At 35.0% G+C, this 23625-nt stretch overlaps 1 protein-coding gene, 1 long non-coding RNA gene and 1 pseudogene across 4 annotated transcripts in view; 1 reads left to right on the forward strand and 2 right to left on the reverse strand.

The window, feature by feature from the left end:
- LOC139975557 (uncharacterized) overlaps positions 1-23625 on the forward strand; it is a 466508-nt gene that overhangs the window by 433789 nt on the left and 9094 nt on the right. The gene's annotated exons all lie outside the window — the stretch shown is intronic.
- On the reverse strand, positions 135-14109 carry LOC139975541 (tyrosine-protein kinase CSK-like). Its single transcript, XM_071983548.1, has 20 exons — positions 14063-14109; positions 13389-13444; positions 13002-13017; positions 12230-12267; positions 10764-10794; positions 10506-10561; positions 10270-10299; positions 9648-9678; positions 8224-8288; positions 7452-7481; positions 7200-7233; positions 6871-6920; positions 5653-5823; positions 5016-5129; positions 4171-4334; positions 3400-3519; positions 2360-2471; positions 1873-1972; positions 1467-1548; positions 135-275 (listed from the first exon to the last, which is right to left on the reverse strand). Exons 1-20 carry the CDS (start codon positions 14068-14070, stop codon positions 147-149), a joined length of 1437 nt encoding a protein of 478 aa, XP_071839649.1. The 5' UTR covers positions 14071-14109; the 3' UTR covers positions 135-146.
- On the reverse strand, positions 21784-22920 carry LOC139976358 (uncharacterized; annotated as a pseudogene).

Genomic DNA, 23625 nt, shown 5'->3' on the forward strand with positions numbered 1-23625 from the left:
TCTTTAGCTATTGCTCTAGCAATGCAATGTTGCGTCACTGTTATGTAGATATAGTCATGGTTGGTTGTAGCTACAATAGTAGCACTTATCATTGCAAAAGAACTATGAATGTACATGTCATTGCAAACACAGGTCGCGCTATTTCTCTAGTAAACAATCGAATACTGGTCTTGGTAAACATCTTGACGACCTTTGCCGTTACTGTTTGGATTCATAGAAGTGTAGAGATCAAGACGAGGAGTTTCATAGGAGCCATTTTCTATTACATCGAAGACCTGCAAATGTAAGACACGTGAAAACGATATACCTGGCTGTGCAAGTATAGGACAGTACTCATAGCAACGAAGGGGTGGCGGTCAAATGATTCCATAATTGGCTATGGAAGGCCAAAATGGTTTAAAATGAATATCAATCGATTTCAACGTATTCAAGGGCGGCGGAAGCACTTTTAATCTGGGGGGGGGGGGGAGCACCGACATCAAATGGCACTTTGTAGAAATTCGATTGGACTGATGCAGCCTATATTTAGTACCCTTTATAACTCTTATTGTATTATCTTATTTGTGTATACACATCACTCCATCAACGCCACCCCCCCCCCCTCAAGGAAAATATGCTTACTAGCACCGCAATATCCAATGTGCAAATTGGGAAACAAGGAACAAGTTTTCTTTTGAGACAAAATGAGGTGAAATCATGCTAATTGCTAATGTAGGAATCTTCCGAATTAGAGTTTATTTCTTGTTAATATCTTAACCATTTTTTTTTCATTCGAAATAGCTTTGAGTTTGACCCACAGAAATTCATTAAAAGTCAGGGGCGTAGCCAGGATTTGGAAAGTTGTATGCACGACTATCTGAGCGGAGCGCCACCATCAGTTGGTGCGGAGCGTACTAGAAATTTTTTTGGTTTTACAAACCCCTCAGATGGCCGGAAACGGCCCTTCCCGAGTGCTCATTCTGGTTCCCTGGCCTCTTGCTAACTTGAGACACCTCAATTTTTATGTAGAAAAAGGGCACATTTTTAACCTGGGGAAAAGTGGGGGGGGGGTGCACGTGCCCCCTGTGCCCCCCCGTTTCCGCCGCCCTTGAACGTATTACCTATATAATAACATTATAAAAGGTCACTATCAAAACACAAGCTGTCACTGTTTGAACGTAGTCGGTTGAGATAATGAGAAGTGGGGGTGGGTTGGGCAGGGGGGGGGGAGGACGAACATTTTGAGGTATCATATATAACAAACTACATGTCTATGATACGGATAATAGAAGGTGGCCAATGTAGCACCTATCCATGCAGTGAAGGGTAGGGGTTAGCTAGTGAGAACTACATTGACTAAGCGACAACGTTACATTGACGATTTAGTGTGTGAGTCAATAATGAAATAATCTTTTTGTGTGCTTCCAAATATGCAGTATGACTAAACGTGAGCTCGTCTTATGTTAAACAACGTTTTTGTAACTCACTTGGAAATATGACTCTCTCAGCTGTTGAATCGTGGGGCGTTTCTTCCAATCTTCATTAAAACACGTATATAAAGCGTTGTTCCTTTGGGAACAAAAAATGACGATTTATGAAATCACACAAAATAATAGCCAATTCGATTTGGATATTTGTAAGTTAAGAGATTACACAATCGTGCAGGTATTTACTATACTATTTTCGTTATTTTCAAATGTAAAAGCATCATAATGATATGCAACTGGTCAGTCTCATGTACCCAGACCGTGAATCAAACTTTGACCAGTCCTGTTCCGATATCCCAAAAACAAATGACCAAAATTTTAATCATACACAGTGTTGGTTCATAGACCCTAAAATGCGGGGAAGATTGTTAAAACTTTGCAGAAAGATTAATAATATGTAAGTTACCTTAAGTGCTCTGTAAAGATGGCATGTCTCTCCTTTAGTAATGTGGGATCTACATTAGGTGCCACTTCTCCATCTTGGTCGCAACCAAACGGATGTGATCCTACAGTGGTTTAAGATTGATAAGAAACAAAATTCAGCTCACGGATCCACAACATAGAAGAGAGCGTAACAATGGGGTTGAAATCGCCCACCTTATAACATAGGTTAACCTAATTTTTCGGTACAGTTTGGCTGTAATAAACCGTTCCGTATTGTGGTGTGGGTATAGTTGGGATTGAAAAGCACATTGATTACCCACTCATCGACATGGCAGAAAGTAACGTTGATGTTAAAATACATATATGAGTATAAAATATGATAAAAAGCATCTTACTCATGTTGATATGCATACATGGTACTTTTTACATAGATTTCATATTACAAGACAAGACCACACCAGTTTTGTGAGTTTCACAGCTTAAGGGTTTAATATAGCTCGTATACTTACCATTAGATACTATTTCCCAAATCACTACTGCTGTTGACCAAACATCACTCATTTTATTGTATTTATTATCCCGCCAAACTTCTGGAGCAAAAAGGTTTAAAGAATACTCCACCTGCAAAAACACAAATTTTAACAAAAAACGAAAGAAAAAAAATCGGTTATTGAAAATTTCATATTTTTCGTCGAATTTTTATAATTCTTACTCGAGGAAAAAATTAAGCACGAATTTTGTTCTCTCTAACATACATACCATCCGATAGTGTTCTACATCAGTTTAGTATAAAATAATATATTTGGGCAAAAAGTTAATTTTTTGTTGGCAACAAAATGTGAGCAATACTCACATTTTGTGCAGGTTACATTTTGAAACCAATATTTAGTTGGTAATTATTATTTCCTTTAACAGCACATGTCTATAGGGCGAGATTTAGTGGACTATCATTGTTGGCACAAGGGTTGTTTTAAAACCTCCCCCAGAGGTATCAAAAATACAAAATATCAACAGAAATAAACCAGTCGAGGATAAATACTCTTCGATAAGGAAGCAATGGGGACGGCATGACAACAAATTATTGTCCACACAAAGTTTCTTAATTTATCTACTAGATTGAAACTTCAATTGAATGAATTTCACTCAAAATATATAAATTAGTGATATATTTTACGAGGTTATAACTAAAGAAAAATAAAAAAGGTTGATTGAGAAAATTTAAAACAATATAATCATAACCATACTTGGTGTACGCCGAAAACATAGTTGCTTAATTAAGAGCATCACGCAATTAAATAGCTATTTTGGCTTATGTCAGTATCTGGCTAATCGAACATGCATGAAGTTGATCCATGCATAACCCTATAGAGTACTGGCTTACACGGAGGTAAGCGATCCGTACACAAATTAACACGGTTAAAGATATAGGTGGCTTCAAAATAGCTCACTTGATTGTGTCTGTGAAGGTTTCACAATTAGTGTATATAACCTTAATTACAAAATAAACAAGTAAACAAACAAAGTCAGATAACAAAAAATGGCTTCTAACCTTGCTTTTCTTAAGAGAGCTTATCTTTACAGCATCTTCATCCAAACAAAAGTCATAGAGTTTACAGAATCCATCTTTGTGGATTAGAATCTTCTTAGTGGAGAAGCCCGGATGTAGAAACTAAAATTAAGTGATGAGGTGTATATAAGAACATGTTGTAGTTTTTATAAAGTCTTAAGAATTGTACTTCATTCGATAGCTTAAAAGTCAACTTTTATCGATTAAAGTGAATTAATGTATTAAGGCAGCTCTTTTGCGCTTTGTCACCAATTTCACACAAAACTACTTTATACCTCAAACTAAGAAATGTGGTATTTCTGATGAGGTGGCAATTGAGCAAGAAGCCCCTTGATTTCTATTTAAATGAAATTTAATTATTGAGCAATAAATTTTTCGGTTTGAAATAGATATTGCTTTAACCCTTCTTTTACTAGTATTATCCACATACATATATATTATTTTGTCTACATAATTTCAATAGAACTTGACTAGCCAAGCTAATTAATTGAACAAAGTTGGGTGGGTGTAGAAGGAATTCGTCAACCGATACACACAGAGAACACAGTAACTTCACCGTAAATCTGTTAAGTTTTGTACCGCTGTGAAAACTGGATCGTCGGTAGCATGTGCTATTTAGGATTACAGTAAGAACTGACGATATGTGTAATCCCAACAAATGCTTCAAGTATATGTTTGGAAGGTTACCTGCGATTCTCCAGTTATATCTCATTAATATTCAATCTCATTAATATTCAATGTTACGTCTCATACCCCATGTGACTGGATGACGTACATGCCTTCCAGGATTCCGGAAATTAGTCCAACGGCCTCTGTCATATACAATGGTTTTGATGACGTCACGGCGCTGTTGGCATCTGTCAGACGACTTTCAAGAGTTTGACATTCAACATATTCTTGTATCAAATAAACTTTCTCTGAATAAATATAACGATACAACAAAAGTTACATCACAAAATAGGAACTTTAAAAGTCAATATTTATCATAGTGCATGATCTCGGTCATCTAAGGTAATTTCTTACAAAAGATAAACCATTGTTTGCCTGCAGGAAAGGTTCAAATATCATGGTAAGTTTTCGAAATTTGCTTCTGTCCAGAATGACCCAAGGCATAGTCGTAGTGGGGTGGGTGAAGGTGTGTATGTGTGTGGAGGGGGTGGGTAAATGTTGTTAAGAAGTAAGAAAGGAAACTAATTAAGAAAAGAGATCTAAATCAGAAAAAAAAGTTTGACTTAAAGCGCAGTTTTGTTGAACAACATTATAATAATGAAATTTGTGTTGCAGAATTCACAAAGGGTCGATTTGGCGGGGACGTTTTGAAGTGATTTGGCGGTTGCTTTCACACCCACAGGGAAGGGGGCCCTGGGGGGAGGGAGATGCCGGTGCCCAAGGTTTTAGATTTATCCGGCTGTTTGTGTTATAATGATAAGGGGCCAGGGGGACGTTGGGAGGATGGGTCAAATGTTATTCTTGCCGTCAATTGCAAAACAAAACAGTCGGATATTAGAATTGACTTGAAATCGTCATCATTAAATATAACAAGGTTGAATTTACTTTATGTATCAGTATAATAAAATGGTTCTTGGACATTTATCTACCTGTCATTAAGCCAAACCCTTCCACCTTTACGAGATGTTTCTTCGTCACCGGTAGATCAAGAGTGTTTTTAACAAAGAGTTTCCATAGTAACACCTGCCTTCTTATGAATTTTTCTAAAATAAGGATTTAAACACAGAATCAGTTGGTAGAACATTGACTATATAATCAGTTCAACTTTGACCGTTCTAACACCCAAAACAACAAAGAATAAACCTATGTAAAGCAACGTATATTATAATGTTATCTCAACAGAGAACAGAATTACAAACACAATATCTGTTTATGTTACCTGGAGTTTTGGTATATTTAACTATAACAACAGGCTTAATCATATATAACGTGTACACACAATATGTGAATTCGTAAATATTTTGGTAAAAAGTTCCAATATAAAACCATGAAGCGTTTTGGTAGTGAAAACTATAGGCCTGTTTTGACATGAGCATTCTGTCATGAAGAAAAGTTTTAATAAACATAACCTTTTATGAAATATCAATGTTACTAAATTGCGTTATGATGCAAATATCACGAAAATGTCATGACTTCTTTATAAGCCTCCAACAGTTGTAAAAAAATAATTAAATTTTAACATTCATAATTCTGTTTTGGTGGTTATTAAGAATATCTCGCAAATACCTCTGGCCGTTGTCATGACAACGCATTTCTGAGTTCCTTCTCTGGTTACGATACTTCCCATCCACCTGTTATACATAAGACCAGGCTTCAGTTTGAATATCAATTTCATGTTGCTTTCATTAAACATTCTGCCTCCATGATCGGTTGTGCCATCTGTTGTGGCATAGTCATCTAATATGAGAAAAGGAGGATGCAAGGAGCAATTATTGCGAAACCCTAATACCACTTACTATCAAGGGCGGCGGATGCACTTTTAATCTGGGAGGGGGGGGGGGCACCGACACCGACATAGAATTAGATCTCTTACTGAAATATCGCTGACCTAATAAGGGTGATCAAGAGTACAATTGTTTATGTAGAAAAAGGGCACATTTTTAACCTGAGAAAAAGTGGGGGGGGGACACGTGCCCCCTGTGCCCCCGGTTCCGCCGTGCCTTGCCTACTATATAGCATCATTAGTGTCTCTCGTAAAAACAAAAGCGAAATTGATCACAAAGTTCGGTGTTTATTTGTAGCATGAGACGTATCAATCAATGCATCAGATGTTTTATTGCGCAAGAATATTAGGGTCATTAAACCTGAAAATATTTAAGGGTCTTCAAAAGCAAACAGTTTCAATTTAGCTTTGTCATGGGACTCTCACAGTTCTCTTTAAAGACAGAGCAATAGTCATACAGCTCTGACTGGTTTCATTTGGCAATCGCATGTAACTAAATTTTGGTTTGTCTCCTAGGGTTTTTGGTTTTGTTTTTTGACACTAATTGGGAACTGGACGATCAAAATCTCGTATCAAATATAGCGTGCCTTGAAGGGAAATACCACACATATGTAGACCTTACCTTGACATGATTAGAAAATAGAAAGATCAAGTTAGTCATGGACGAAGGGTCTGTCTTTTAAAAGAATACATTTGATATTACAACTTTTTGAATAGAACGCTGATTCTTGTATTTTATCGAAAACGATAAATAGGCATATGCATATGTATACAGTTTTGTTTTTACTTTATGTTGATTTTGTGGATGTTAAGGAGACCTGAATATTTTTGAACGATCCGACACACTGTCCTGTAATAGTGAATATGTAAGACTTAAGACAAGGCTAAAATACGAGTCATAAGAAGAAAAAGGTCAAAAGGTCATCTTGTTTAGAACGGTACATTCAGCTAATTGAAGTTTGACTTTGACTAACAAAGGACGGCTATATCTATATACTTACATTCGTACTTAGAGTTGCAGGCACTAGTTGGTGATACACGAATAGATAATCTGTTAATTACAAACAAACAAACAAAGAGTACTGAAACAGATAGCTATTAAGCAGAAAAGAATATGTTTAGAATAATTCTCTTATTTTCTTTCTCTGTATTTATGCGACAGGTTAATTAGTTAATTAATTAATAATGTTGAAGGGGAAAAAGCTGAGTATCTTTTCAGTCATTAACCTTCCATACATACATTCGATTTACATGCATGCCCAAATATGAGGTACTTAAAGTTTCAATAAAATTTTGAGTAATTATGTCAACTTTTATCAGTCTTTCTTACTTCGGACGCTTTGGGTGAGTGGGTGGAAGACAACCTGAAAGAATAAAAAGAATATAAAAATAAATGAATTAGATGGGCTTTTTAAAAATATTTTCTAATAAGTTGTTGTGTTTTATCGATATGGTAAATCAAGAAAACAGTTTCATTGTGTTTTAAACAATTAAACATGAGACGCAAAGAAGGCACTGGCAATGATTTTCTTCGAATGAGATATAAAGTTTCTAACTAAATTCATAAATAAAGAAAACTTACTTGTTGTTTCTGAAGCGGTGGAATAGTACACTAGACAAAATATGCAGAAAACAGTGTTAACGAAAAGAACCCTCAATGTTTATGTTTTTGTATGATTTCCGGATTATGAAATCATATTGATTCCAAGTTCTGGGTAGGAAGACGATTACAAGGGATTTATAATATGAAATTAATATAATTATAACGAAATACATAGAATAAAATTCAAGGGATGATTGGCTATTAAGTTATAACCGAAGAAACAAATCCCTCTTGGAGAGGATAAAGTATTTCTCAAACAGATATTGCCCTGTATTGAGGAGAAAGGTAAGTGTAAATGAACAACTCCAAACAAAAATGGTCTAAATTTTCGACTTCAGTTGTAGAAAAGCTACACAAAAGGATATTATCTATATTTTCCTTATGGAATATTAAAGCTTATTTGGGCATATGAAGAAAGCGAAACTGAAAATGAAACATTTTAGTTTCAGAAGGCGCCAACGAAGAAAACTTTAAAAATCGTTTTCTAATCATCATTGGTTATATTAAAATCGATATTCCACTCTGTCCAACGACCTCGGTGATAAACAAATATGAGAAATAATTTATAAGTATATAATTATCATGTAAATACAAAAATAGTATAAATTTAAATATAACGTTAGTGTAAATATCATGAAAATTTAAATATCACGTAACCATATTTTTAATGTAAAATATAAATGTAACGTTCATATAAATATAATGTAAAACTATAAGTAATGTCAAGAAAATATCAGAAATATAATTTCACCTTCTGAATCACCAGCTTCCACAGAGCTGTCCTCTCCTCCTCTTTCTAGTTGAGGTAATGCCAACCTGCAGATCAGATTATTAACTTTATTAAAATTCATTCATATTTGATAAATGTAAAAAAACATCATAAATGTTTAGTAAGCTATTCGAAGATCAACGTAGTTAATATTAGAAACTCCGACATAAAAGAAGGCTAAAAATTATAAACTTATAACGTTTGTGTTCTGTATTTGGTAATCTCCAAAATATGAAGTTTGAAAATTATTGTAGAACAGAATTCCCCCTTCTGATAAATATTAGGTTATGGGGTTAGGAAATAGAAGTTGTGTTTTGATAGCACGGACGCTTTACACAATATAGACTTAATCCTATCCAGACAAACACATAATTAGCTCAAATATTTAAGTTTTCATATTTTCCTTCTTGTCTGTGTCATTAAAGTAGAATAAACGCAGTTATTTCTCAAAGGGTTCATCCAGGTGACGTCTCGCACCAGCATAGTCGGACATGTTTTCATATGTTTGATATAAACCAGTGTTTCCCTAACTTTATCCCCGACGAACCCCCTGTGGATGTCAGAGTTGTCCACGAATCCCCAACTTTTCGAGACACGATCTGAGTCATTTTTAATAATAATAATAATAATAAATGAACTTATAAAGCGCTAAAATCTACGAAGTATTCAATAGCGCTGTACAACCCTAATATTTTTATACTATAATACGCAAAACAGTGCTTCGTGAAAGATCAAGTATCACATGCACGGTACGATACTACTATCGCAACATAGCCTATGCGTATGGAACGCGAAAATAGGTACGACTTTTGCACATTTTAAAATTATATGATATATCAGATTTTACTTCAACAAAAAGTACTCAAGTTGTGACTTTCAGAAACTTCTCACGAACCCCCTGGAAAGGACTCACGCACCCTGGGGGTTCATGCATCCCAGTTAGGGAACCCCTGGTATAGTCCAAGCCCAAGTACACAGTTATATAATGTCGGTATTAAAGAGTGAAGCTGTTTGAAAATGCTTTATTGTGATGGATTTTGTCAGGGCGGGTGTGTCGTTGGGTGAACATACTGCCCAACACATTAAAAGCGGTAGCTATACGCCACTGAGACAACATTTGAATCTTCCCCGTTTATTTCTGCTATTGAGCTTAAAATACTGTATCTTCCGTCTTTACTCGTTCACGGAGTTAACTATCATTATCACATGACAGTATGACTTGACCACTTCATTTAACAGCACAATAAAGCGATAAATGGAAAGAATGATGCTGATACAATGAACAAAGCGATACATGGAATGAATGATGTTAATACAATGAACAAAGCGATAAATGGAAGGAATGATGCTAATACAATGAACAAAGCGATAAATGAAATGAATGATTCGAAAAACAATGAACTTACTTTGGTAAATCTGGTAAAGACCTTTCTGTGACTGAGGACATAAAAACCAGACAAGAAGTTATTGTTATATAATTATTATTATTAATTAATCGATAAAATGTCTTCCACAAATATTAATACAAGATGATGGTCTGGAGAGAAGGACAAACTTACGATCATAGTAAATATTCATATAAATACGTTTACGGGATGATTTGTTTTCTATACTTAAGCGATCGATGTACGATTATGTAAGGAATCCTGTTCTGCATGGTCACGTGGTCAAATTTACATTTCACAAATTTCATTACACACATATTAAATAATAACGTCCAAGACAAGCAAGTCAAAACAAAGGCTGCGTTAGGTTGACGAGCAAGCGACAAACCTTCTCTTATAGGAGGACAATCCTTATGGGATGGTCCTTCTTAAAGACGCCGCCATTTTACCCCCCATGCCAGACGGCTGATGGTACATCATGTAACAAGACCACTCCACCCCCCCCCACACACACACACAAACATAGTACATAAAAGAGAAAGACACAGGCGGTCCCATTAAAATCAAGAATAATAATTTCAGTTTGTGAATAAAATATTACAGCGTTGACTTTTAATTATTTTTCATTGCCTGATTTTCTTACTTGGATTTTCATTTGCGATAAGATCATAACCTAATGCAAACAAGAGAAAAGGAGAACTAATAGATCATATCTGTTTCTAATATAATGACGTAAATCTCCAAAACCATTTGAACGTAAATGCATTCAATATTATGTTTTTTTTACCACAGAAACACCTCCTTTATCAAGAGACTTTATTGAAATTATTCAAATGAAATAAATAAACTGAAAAAAAAACATTTTTCTCCCAAATTTACCTGCCAATTCCTCAGTTCTTCCAGAATTGCCTTCATTCCGCTTTAATAATTTCGATCTAAATAAATGAGAATTAAATTAACTTCATTAGAAATTTAAAAAAAACTTAGATTGAAGTTAAGTGTCAAAACTAAGATTGAACAGATTGTTCATGGGAGACTTTAAGACTGATTGATAAATAGATTGACAGACTAACTGACTGACGGAATGAAGGACTGACTAACTGACAGAGCGAACAACAGACAGACTCAATGACTTACCGTGGTATTTCAGGAAGGCACTGCAGATCAACTGGAAACGAATAATACAATAAATACAATGATGAAAACATTGTTAAAAATTACAAATATCAAACCAAATCGAATGAAACAATAAAAAAGAAGAATATACAATGTTACCTGCCAGCAATGTTAACATTAATAATAATAATAATAATAATAATAATAAAAATAATAATAATAATAACAATAATAACAATAATAACATTAATAATAATAATAATAATAATAATAATAATAATAATAATAATAATAATAATAATAATAATAATAATAATAATAATAATAATAATAATAATAATAATAATAATAATAATAATAATAATAATAATAATAATAATAATAATAATAATAATAATAATAATAATAATAATAATAATAATAATAATAATAATAATAATAATAATAATAATAATAATAATAATAATAATGATAATAATAATAATAATAATAATAATAATAATAATAATAATAATAATAATAATAATAATAATAATAATAATAATAATAATAATAATAATAATAATAATGATAATAATGATAATAATAATAATAATGATGATGATGATAATAATAATGATGATGATGATAGTAATAATAATAATAATGATGATGATAATAATAATAATAATAATAATAATAATAATAAAAATAATAATAATAATAATGATGATGATGATAATAATAATGATGATGATGATAATAATAATAATAATAATAATAATAATAATAATAATAATAATAATAATAATAATAATAATAATAATAATAATAATAATAATAATAATAATAATAATAATAATAATAATAATAATAATAATAATAATAATAAAAATAATAATAATAATAATAATAATAAAAAAAAATAATACTTTTTATTTATAACGCGCATGTACACCCGGAAGGGTGATCAAGGCGCAGGAGAGATTGATTTATTGATACAAATTAAAAGGCGATATGTAGATTAACCACTCCCTCACCCTCTTCAAGTCTTCCTCACCATCCCTTAACAACTATCCCCTACCCCCACCAGCCCCTCCCTCCTCCGGAATCAAACGTTTTCTCAAATTACTTATCTTCACAGAATTGCAAATGTCCTTATAGATTAACAGTGATCCTGGCAAGTTTCTTCAAGTGTGCTGTGTTATAAGTCTATATAACAAGCATAAACCCATAATCAATTAATTGCGAAGGATATCATAATTAATATATAATTAATAAAATTTGTCAAAACCTACAAAAATTTACATTGATGTCTAAATTGTTCCATGTCCAGTGGTTCAAGTTCTGTATATAGGATTCTTGCAAGAAAATCTAACAAACAAATCCTTATCTGCATAAATATTCCGACTAATCTAGTAGTAATATAAACAGAAACTCTATCCTGCCAGGTAAAGGTTCTATTAATGACCCCCGATGATATGGAACCAAGACCTGCCCCGTCTTACCTGCCGATGGTATTATCGATCGTTGATAATCATGATCCCTGTGTTAAATATATCAAAGAATTCAATGAAACTAGAAATTAGAAAAGAGCCTGTTACAGATTCTCGAAACGAAATAAAGAAAGTTTAAAGTGTTTAATTAAACTAACCTTTAATTTCAATTGATACCAAACTAGCGGCAAACATCAAATATAAATACATCTTATAGATGTGTTTTGAAATCAGGAAATCGAAACACTATACTTAATTGTTGAGTTTCCAACCGTCGTCAGGGGCTGATCCAGGGTTTTGTAAAAGAGAAGGTGTGGCCCTGAGGTCGTTGAACCTGATTCACCATGCGGGGGACGGGTTTGGGGGTTTGGGAGCAACTTCGCTTAGATTTAAACGTACTGCGTTTTATTTAAAACATAAGCAAAAAAGGAGGCTGCACCTCGCACCTCCCTTACTTGACCCGCGTCGGGTCGTGAAATATACACAGTCTAGCTTTAGTTATTTTCTTATATTTCTTTTACGAAAATCATCCAAGTTATAAAGCTTGGATGAGGGAAAAAACGTATGTTTCGCGTAACTGGTACACTCTCAGACCAAGTAAGCTTACATAGACTGTGATCACGTGATCGTCACCAAGAATACTATTTCAAATTGCGTTAGCAATTTCCATCCTAATTTCTATTCAATACTTACTCAACAATGTAATTTTTCTAAATAAACTTAAAGATATTTGATAAATAAGAAAAATGCTAGATTTTGTGAAGCTTCTACATTAAATACTCACGGCGAGCTGTTACCATCTGACGGGGGAAAATTCAGTTAAAAGAAGAGAAAAGCAAATTTCACATATAACTTTACATGAGAAACTGGAGAAGTTGAATGATTGGAAACAGAAAAAGCTTAATAAGAAAAACTTAATGACAATATATATATATATATATATATATATATAGATATATATATATATATATATATATATATATACATATATATATATATATATATATATATATATATACATATATATATATATATATAAGGTAAACACTTATCACTTCGATAATCAATTTATAATCATAAAATATAAGTGTGTGTCATCTTACATTCAACAATGTATTTATTTTTGTAAGTTTCATATTTTAGAAACCAAAAGTTTGGGCCTTTCACTCACTGTTTTGTTCGGACATTCCAAACTCTGTGAGAGTGGCAGATACATTAGCTCGCCTCCTATAAAACATGAAACAAAGAAAATATATTGAAAACGGGAAGATGGGATAAATGGGAAATATGAGAATATTCATTAAATTCATACTTTAATCAATTGATGACTTTGCATTAGTGTCCGGCCATTTATCGACATATTCACTCTCAAAGTACCAATACACAGAGGATATTTTTGTGAACTTGGATATCAGCGAAGGAATTGGGTTCTTTTGTTTATAGAAATCCATTTCCTATGGATATCCTGCAACATTTATGCTAATAACTCTGCGATAGCAGGATATCATTTCTAGGTTCGCCCTTATAGCTGTATCTGACTGCTTTCATTTTCTCCTCATTTACATGCCCGTCAATATTCATCTCATCATGCAACACGAAACACTCTAGAAAAGCTCGGGTAAGTCTTTCTGAGCTAATGAATGAAAATGGAAATAATTTTGAACTTGAACACTATTAACTAATTAATGTAAAGTACACACGATGCTTATAGAAATGTACTTGTAAATACTGATTGTTAAAGAGGTACCCTACAAAATACGGATAGGTAATTTTTTAAGATGCAATGATGTTTTTCATAAATACATCATAAACCATAAATTCATGTTACGTGTTATAATTACTCACGTTTTCATCCATTTGGAGCTACTAGTAATAAAGAAAATATCGTGAAAATTAAAGATGAATTTTGAGGAAATATGAATGAAATGAGTTATAACATTAACATTAGGAAATTAACATAAACATTAACATTAAACAAATTAACAAACATGATAGGCCTAATGATAAAAGCACTGACATAAATTCAGATTACATGTTAGCATAAATTGACAGAATCTCAAAGTAATTTATTTTTAATTCTTTTATACAAAGATATGCAAAGTTTAGAGTATAGGTTAGGCTTCATCAGACATGATATTATTACCTTGAAATTGTTCACACTTTTTCATTTAAAAAAAAAACACATTAATTTTTAATGTAATAATGTTGTTTGATTATGAAGAAAGTAATGTATATAAGTCAATTGTACTTTCAAGCATTTATTGATAATCTATGTTATTGAAATAATGAGCCAAATCAAGGTGTGAACTTCAGGCACCCCACAAAGTCAGTAGAAAAAAAAAATCACATTTCACATAAATTTGTCAATTTAGGCAATCAGCCTATTGTGGGAGTGGATGAAGTGAGGATGAATTGGGAGGCGAGGGGGGGGGGGGGGGTGATATAGAGTTTTGAAGAATGCTATGAAATGGAAGAGAGGTCGGGTCGTTGTCCATTAGATTTTTTTTTAAGATGTCGAAAACTGTCTTAGGGATTAAAGAAACGAAGCAGACGCAGTGTCGAAATTACTGCAATTGAAATTTAACAACGATTGTACCTCAAAATTCGACCGGTCGTAGTGATTTTATCTAAATTATCTATAGCCCCTCCTCTGAAACAACTTTTTTTTGTATTGAGGCTTTTGTACACAGGATACGTTAGAGGGGTCTAAAACGGTACAAGAGAAGCGGTGGTTTAGATATGTCATAAATCACACATGATATTCACATTTTTCATGTATTTATTAATTCGACCGGTCGAAGGTATAATTGTCAGAGCGACAGATGAGCGCGAGGGGTTTGGGAGGGGGAATGTTATGCCTTTCTCTGTTTGAATTCTTTTAAAAGAGCCTGAATTACAAAGGATAGGTTACAGGGGTCTAAAACGGTACAAGGGAGGTGCGGTGGTAACGATGTGTCATAAATCAAACAGGATATTCACATTTTATATGGAATTATTAATTCGACCGGTCGAAGTTATAATTGTGAGAGCGACAGATGAGCTCAAGGGGTTGGGGAGGGGTATGCTATGCCTTTCTCTGTTTGAATTCTTTTAAAGAGCCTTTATTACATAGGATATGTTAGAGGGGTCTAAAACGATACAAGAGAGGTGCGGTGGTTAAGTTGTGTCATAAATCACACAGGATATTCACATATAACATGTATTTATTAATTCGACCGGTCGAAGTTATATTTGTCAGAGCGACGGAAGAGCGCAAGGAGTTTGGGAGGGGTTATGTTATGCCTTTCTCTTTTTGAATTCTTTAAAAGCAGCCTTTATTACAAAGGATATGTTAGAGGGGTCTAAAACGATACAAGAGAGGTGCGGTGGTAAAGATGTGTCATAAATCACACAACATATTCACAGTTTACATGTATTTAAGAATTCGACCAGTCGAAGTTATATTTGTCAGAGCGACGGAAGAGCGCAAGGAGTTTGGGAGGGGTTATGTTATGCCTTTCTCTTTTTGAATTCTTTAAAAGCAGCCTTTATTACAAAGGATATGTTAGAGGGGTCTAAAACGGTACAAGAGAGGTGCGGTGGTTAAGTTGTGTCATAAATCACACAACATATTCACAGTTAACATGTATTTATTAATTCGACCGGTCGAAGTTATATTTGTCAGAGCGACGATAGAGCGCAAGGCGTTTGGGAGGGGGTTATGTTATGACTTTCTCTGTTTGCATTCTTTTAAAACAGCCTCTATTACAAAGGATAGAGTTAGAGAGGTATAAAACGGTACAAGAGAGGTGCGGTGGTAAAAAGGTGTCATAAATCACACAGGATATTCACATTTAACATGTTTTTGTTAATTCGACCGGTCGAAGTTATAATTGTGAGAGCGACGGAAGAGCGCAAGGAGTTTGGGAGGGGTTATGTTATGCCTTTCTCTTTTTGAATTCTTTTAAAACAGCCTTTACTACAAAGGATATGTAAGAGGGGCATAAAACGGTACAAGAGAGGTGCGGTGGTAAAAAGGTGTCATAAATCACACAGGATATTCACATTTAACATGTTTTTGTTAATTCGACCGGTCGAAGTTATATTTGTGAGAGCGACAGATGAGCTCAAGGAGTTTGGGAGGGGGAAAGTTATGCCTTTCTCTGTTTGAATTCTTTTAAAACAGCCTTTATTACAAAGGATATGTTAGAGGGGTCTAAAACGATACAAGAGAGGTGCGGTGGTAAAGATGTGTCATAAATCACACAGGATATTCACATATTACATGTATTTATCAATTCGACCGGTCGAAGTTATAGTTGTGAGAGCGACATATCAGCGCGAGGCGTTGGGGAGGGGGTTTGTTATGCAATGTTGTGTAGTCTTGTACTTTTGGATTCTAAGGAAAACAAAACATGTGCCATAATTACTGTTAATTGAAATTTACAGCTGAGGTTTTCTTTATTCGACATGTCGAAAGGACTATGTCGAATTCGCCTGATCGATTTTGTCTTGAGGAGGGGGCTATGGAATAAGTGGTGGACCAAATATCCAGCAGTCACGTGGTCTTTCTGCCTTTTTAAACATTTAGTTTGAACAAGCCATTAATACAATTACTGATATGATGAAATTAGCAGAGGCCATTTCAAGATTGCTCTGTTTTATTCATACTTAACTTAGTTTGCACATTTTGTTAGAAACAATAAACTACAGTAGGCCCCCCGACTTATTCAAATTTCGACACCTGTCGATTAAACAATTCCGATTTGTTTTCCGTTTACACAAGGTTTGTACCATCTCTGGACCCACCCATCCCCACCCACTTCCTCTGTGCCCTCCGAGAGGAAAGAAGCTGAGTTTTGGCATAATTACTTGTAATTTACTTGTAGCGGGAGGTGTAGAGCGGACTATAGAGAAGAAACATTAAAGGATTTAGGATCCTTTAATACAAGGTTTCCAGATTTGAACGATTTGCGAAATTCGCCCTGTCGAAATGGGCATTTCGAATTTGTTATAGGCGGGTCTTTTTCCTGTCCAAATTTTGGCGAAATTTGATTGTTTGCTTCTAATGGAAAGATATTTCAATGCAGGCGTTTCGTACTTTAACTCTCCAATTCCGGCATAAATGTTGCCAACAGTTGATATTCGTAATTGTCAAGAACTCTAACTTGACCAGGGACCGGAGGTGGTTGGGAGGGAGGAGGGGAGGGAGGGGGTGGTGTATAACATATCACATTTCGGATATGTGTCTATCTGTATACTACGCTTGTGAAAGTACTATTGTAGTCACTGTGCTGCATCTGTATGTCGAAATGTGCAATTAAAGAATCGAAAAGTGCGAACACTGTCAAATACCACGACTCGGATGGTATCACATTTAATCTTAAATTTTGAAGGTTCCTGCCTTATTTAAAGACTTGAACACTAGCCTTCCAGCAGGACACGATATCAAGGACATTATAAACGTCATTAAGGGGCATTATAGGTGGTGGAATGATTTTAAAAGGGCTTAAACAATTAAAAGTGACGAAATTTGTTGTACTTACCTTACCTTACTAAAGTACTATTATCATTATTATATTTACAGACTTTGGGTTGAGTGTCAAGCATGTGAGTTTACTTAATGAGGATTTGCGATATTTAAGCACAGAGTTATTGTAAGTTTGCATATGGGTTGTTTTTGTGAAAAACGAGAAAATTGCGGTATTGATTGGGAATATATCAAGGACATTGGGCGGTAAATATCAGACAATTCTTTGATATTTACAATTCTTTTATTTTTACAGTAACGTCAGAACAATCCCTTAAACTGCTCAGACAATATTGTCCTTACTAGGTGTATATATGTTGACCGAAATTGCAAAGAATCTATTCATTTAGTCTTTAAGTAGTCGTTCTTTCTTATTTATTGACCTGACGTGAACTTGCTTCCTGCTCTTGTTCATGTGACTCATTGCCTGTAGACGACTGTGGATGTATTCTAACCGGATGTCGAAAGAAGATTGTTTGTCACATGTCGGTGTAATAGACAATGTGGACGCACTGTGTGGCTGACCATTAGTCTCGAATCGTGGGGAATCGATATAGACCGATTTAAATCGACATATACCAACTTCCTAGGACTTATACCAGTTTTTAGCAGTTTAAATTGACTTCTACCGATTTAATTTGACATATCATCGATTTAAACTAGTAGATGTCGATTTTAATGGACTTATACTAGTTTAATTTGACATATCATTGATTTAAATTGGTAGGCTATGCGTCGATTCCCCATTATTTGAGACTGATGGCCCTCGTAAGCACTGAGCACATGATGATGCAATCAACACAGATTTAATCTCAAGGAAAGAGGCTACATTAAGAATACTTGGCAATAATCATAACTTTCGTTGGTCACGTTCAGGCACGATTAATAATTACACACACAACAAACTGATTATATACATGAAAGCAACAACGTATACAAGTAAAGAAAAAGTAAACATAAGGCACATGTTTCATGCATCATTCATTAGCAGTGTACATTTCTTTTTGTTTCTTGTTTTTAGTTTTTATTTAATGTTGTTTTCACTTGCCTTGTCAAACTAAACCCCTAAGGATTTAAGGAGAGAAACTGTTGATAGATCTTATAAGCAGTTGGCAAGGTCTCATCTTAAGAATGATATTCAGGCTTGCAGTCTTTACTTTTATTAAGACAAGGAGTTTTTGGAAAATAAAGTTCAAAGACGTATGTGTCGTACTAACAGTTCAAATCACTCACTGATGGATGTCTCCAATCATGTGGGGCATGGGATTCTCAATCTCATCACCCTGGGAATGAGAAGGTTGCGAGGGGTATTAATTCAAGTGAACAAGATTGTCCAAAGTTTTGAATACTTGGCTTTTAGTGACTTTTCAGTTTTTGTTTTCAAAGGGTAGGAATACCAGAGGTCATTGTCTTAAGTTGTAGTAGATTAAATGTCGGGAAGAACTCTTCTCAGAGACTTGAGGATGAATGGAATGATTCGGTGTTCCTTTCTTAAAAGGAAGTGTTAATGGTTCCAAGAATTATTTGAGAAAGAGCGATTTAATTTGAGGTTTCTGTGTTAATATATATTTTCATATTATCGTTGATGGGGACTTAATGTCTCTCGTGGTCCGTTTTACCCAAAAAAGCAATGACAACGATATAGGGAAAGAAAGGAAAAAAAGTCATATACCCATGACGAGAGTCGAACTCGTGCCTCGCCGCAAGCGACGTATCCTAACCAATTAGACCACATGGGCTACTTATAGTTAATAAGTTACTTAATAGTTCTAATCAAGTTTCTTTCTTCTTATTTTCTCCATTTCTTGGTAATTATATAGCTATTTTAAATCAATGCCAATAATGGTTTTAATTATTTTTTGAGAAATAATCCTTAAAGATCTAAGTCTCGCCAATTAAAATGACTGAGCTAGATACTTAGTCTTTCACAAAATATTCGGTCAGTTTCTTAGATGAAAATGGGAAAGTGAAACACCCTAGATCTTTGATAAATTTGATTTAAACATATTCAAAATGGTTTTACTTGGTCTAGAGCAGTGGCGGAGAAACAGGGGGTGGGGGTGGGGGGGGGGGGGGGGGTTGGGGGGTTAATCCCCCACTTTTTGAAGATGGGGGGGGTTGGCCCACACAATCAACCCCCCTAGTTTTTGCCAGTAATGTTCTGTTATAGCCTATGTTATGTGCTCCAAATGGCATAATAAATCAAATTATTAAATTTGAAATTGTTAAAGTTATTTCAACCTTTTACCTGGTAGGCTACATCAACAATTAACTACCGAAAACCGAGTTAGAATTGACCCACACATTATTTCTAGCCCCTTTTCCCCACCTTGCGCATCGGAACTTGTAGCTCATAGCACTATCTTCACCCCACAACAGACATATAAAATAACGTTTTGTTGCTGTTGAATAGCTTTGGAACTGTATACACTTGCCAACTTCAACGAGGTGAAGGAAGGAAAAGAAAAAAAGAAAGAGAGAAAAGGAGAAAAGGATGGAGTAGAAAATAAGGCAAGAAAACGGGAAGAGAAAGAGGAACAGTGACAAACTTATTCGAATTTGTAAAGCAAACAGCAGATATCACATCATATCAGTGAGCTAGAATGGCGTTCCACGATAAACAGCCTCCAAACCATGGGCGCAGATCCTGGTGAAGACAGCGGGACGTGTCCCCACCAACTTTTTCAGTAGTGGGGACATGCTATACCGTGTCCACACCAATTTGTCTTGACCAATACAGTAGCTGCATTTCAAATTTCCCTGTATTGAACTTTGTATTGAACTTTGTCGTTGATGGAGACTTAATGTCTCTCGTGGTCCGTTTTACCCAAAAAAACAATGACAACGATATAGGGAAAGAAAGAAAAGAAGTCATATACCCATGACGAGAGTCGAACTCGCGCCTCGCCGCAAGCGACGTATCCTAACCAATTAGACCACATGGGCTACTTGTGAATTAGTGATGATTTTAGGAATATTATACACTTCGAAAAGGCATCTATTTTACATTTTTTTTTACAGAAAACGTTGTTTAAATGCTTTCTTGACCTTCAACTTTTCAGAAATCGAAATCTTTCATCACAAATGATTGTTTAATTAGAAGATTTCCTTCATGTTTTTAGAGAAATATTTGTACTGATTGAACCAAGCTATATCTAGGATTTGACCTTTTCTCCTTTCTTCTCCACGCTTCAGTAGACAGCTAAACTCCTTATGTCCATAGACGGACGTTAGTGACAACAAGCTACTACAATTGTAAACAAACTTAACCCCCATTAAAGCCGCACACACCATATCCGACATTGCCCCGTGAAACTTGTAGTTTGCTGACCTACAAACAGAATGTGGAGATCAATCGTTAAATTAAACGAGACCATAGGTTGAAGTTTGATTGAGATTCTACTGAGACATTACACGAACGAAGGGATTACTTGATATTGTATAATTGAGGATTAGCTTCAGTTTTTAAAGTTACCATATGCGATTGAACACCACGAACTTCTGGGATGGAAAATTATGTGATAATAATCCTGCATGAGAATGCATTACATGAGAGGGCAAGTAATCCCTTCGTTCGTGTAATGTCTCAGTAGAATCTCAATCAAACTTCAACCTATGGTCTCGTTTAATTTAACGATTCTACATCCCCATTACACTTCACTACGGAACTACTTGAGATTTCAAAGCAGTGTTCAAGCGCATACGAACAGAAAGATTACAAACGAACACAAATTCAAAGTTTGTATCTTTTTTAATTTGCTTGCTGAGCAACAGAAACATTTCTTTTCTTTTTAAACAAGAACTGGGGTAATTTCATTACCACTTGGTACAAAGGATAACATAACATAGTTACTTTCCATACTTTGGAAATCAAAAAAAAAAAATTCTCATTCTTGTGAATAAAATCTATCATAGCATCCTCTTTGAGGAATATTCAAAACATTGTTACATCACTTCTACATCTTGAAGTATGTATATCAACTCATACCTATACATAACCCATCTGTAAAATTATACCACACTTTTTATGTAATGCATATTAGAACTACTTTTACACTTATGCATCCAAAACTGCCATTGCAAAAGTTTTGTTACTGACAATAGGTTTTTTGTAATACTGAGCAAAGGTTCTTTCCGAGGCCCACCTTACTGTACGTAAAATATCTTCTACAGGCAGATTTCTTGAATCTGCAGCGAAGGTAGAGGCTGCCCTGGTACTATGGGCCGCATATTGAACTACATCAACCCCAGCCTCCTCCAAAACAAGTTTAATCCATCGTGATAAAGTATTTCTCGTTACTGGTTTATGTGGTGGAACATAACTAATTTTAAGTTGCGATTCCGCTCCTCTTAATGAGGATGTGACGTTAATATAATGCTGAAGTACATGATGAACATCAAGATTCATGTCAGCCTGGTGTGATGCCAACACAACTCTTAATGGATTGGAACCAGGCCGTGACTGCTTTAATTTAATAGGTAAGAAGAAAACAGCTTCCTTCCCATCCAAATGAAGATTATTGACATCTAATAATTGCAGAGTTTGTAGTCTCTGAGCAGATAACAAAGCAACAAGCATTACTAACTTATGGGTTAATTGCTTTAAAGTCAATGATAATGTAGGATGAAGAGACCGGAGATAGTTCAACACAATAGACACGTCCCACATTGTCGTGTATCTGGGGGATGGGGTTCTCAATTCGAGAATTCCTTTGAGAAAACGGCTGATGAGAGGATGTGAGCCAATAGTATTTCTTTGTTCATGATCCTATAATGCAGAAAGCGATGACCGTGCAGTGTTAATGGTACTATAACTAAGGCCAGCATTGTAAAGACTCGTTAGAAAGTCAAGCACCTGATTTACAGAGGGATGAAGTGAATCAATTTGTTCCCTTGAACAGAACTTAAACCACCTATCTTGATAAGTGCTGTACTGTTTTTGAGTGGATACCCTCCAGGATGCCATTAGGATTCTGGAAGTTTCTTCTGGAATGTCAAGGTTTCGGAAGCGTTGCCAGACACCAGGCATGCAACCAACTGAAGGTTGTGATGAAGGGGGTGCAGTTTGCTTCTGTCTTCGGATAGAAGTAAGACTTCTTTCCCCAACGGTAAATACCTTGGAATAGCTATGGTCATGTGTAACAGTTTTGTGTACCAGTTCTGAGTTGGCCATAAAGGTACCACAATTACTCCTCTTGCCTGGTCCCTTTTGTATTTTTTGCAGTACTCTGGCAATTAGGCTAAGGGGGGGAAAAGCATAAAAGATGTACTTATGCCAATTAAAAGAGAATGCATCAATGAATAAGGCATCTGGGTCTGGTCGCCATGAAACAAAGGGAGCGAGTTGTTTATTTGTACGAGATGCAAATAAATCAATATCAAAGTTCCCCCCACAGGGAAGAAATTGCATGAAATATTTCTGGATTTAGCATCCATTCTGTGTTACTCTTAAATGTACGGGGCAGCATGTCAGCATGGACATTAAGCTTGCCCGGCAAGTAACAACAAGACAACCACACTTTGTTTGATGCAGACCATTCCCATATAGCTTTTGCTTTTTTGTTACATTGTGACGAATGAGTACCTCCCATAGCCTTAATGTATGCAACAGCTGTCGAGCTGTCAGATAAAATTCTTATATGCGTATGATCGCCCTTTAAGCATAACGTTTTTAGGGCAAAATAGATAGCAAGGAGTTCAAGCACATTTATGTGATATGTTGGTTCGACAGCTACCTATCTCACCGTTACCAATTTACTGCGTATAAGTCACATAACTCTGATCTTGCCCAAGTCCCTTGTGGTGTACCACAGGGATCTATCCTGGGACCTCTGTTATTCATTATTTATGTAAACGACATATGTCAAGTGTCCAACATTGCAAAAGTTACTTTGTTTGC

The sequence above is a fragment of the Apostichopus japonicus genome, chromosome 11 (assembly GCF_037975245.1).
Source record: "Apostichopus japonicus isolate 1M-3 chromosome 11, ASM3797524v1, whole genome shotgun sequence".
Lineage (NCBI taxonomy): Eukaryota > Metazoa > Echinodermata > Holothuroidea > Aspidochirotida > Stichopodidae > Apostichopus > Apostichopus japonicus.

Bases quoted from the DNA above. Each gene is read 5' to 3' on its own strand.
- LOC139975541 (XM_071983548.1), bottom strand. The intron at 10,300-10,505 runs GTAAATTTGGGA...TGTTTGCATTAG, and splicing joins AAGAACTGAGGAATTGGCAG to GTTATGATCTTATCGCAAAT. The intron at 7,234-7,451 runs GTAAGTTTTCTT...TTATTCTTTCAG, and splicing joins CACCGCTTCAGAAACAACAA to GTTGTCTTCCACCCACTCAC.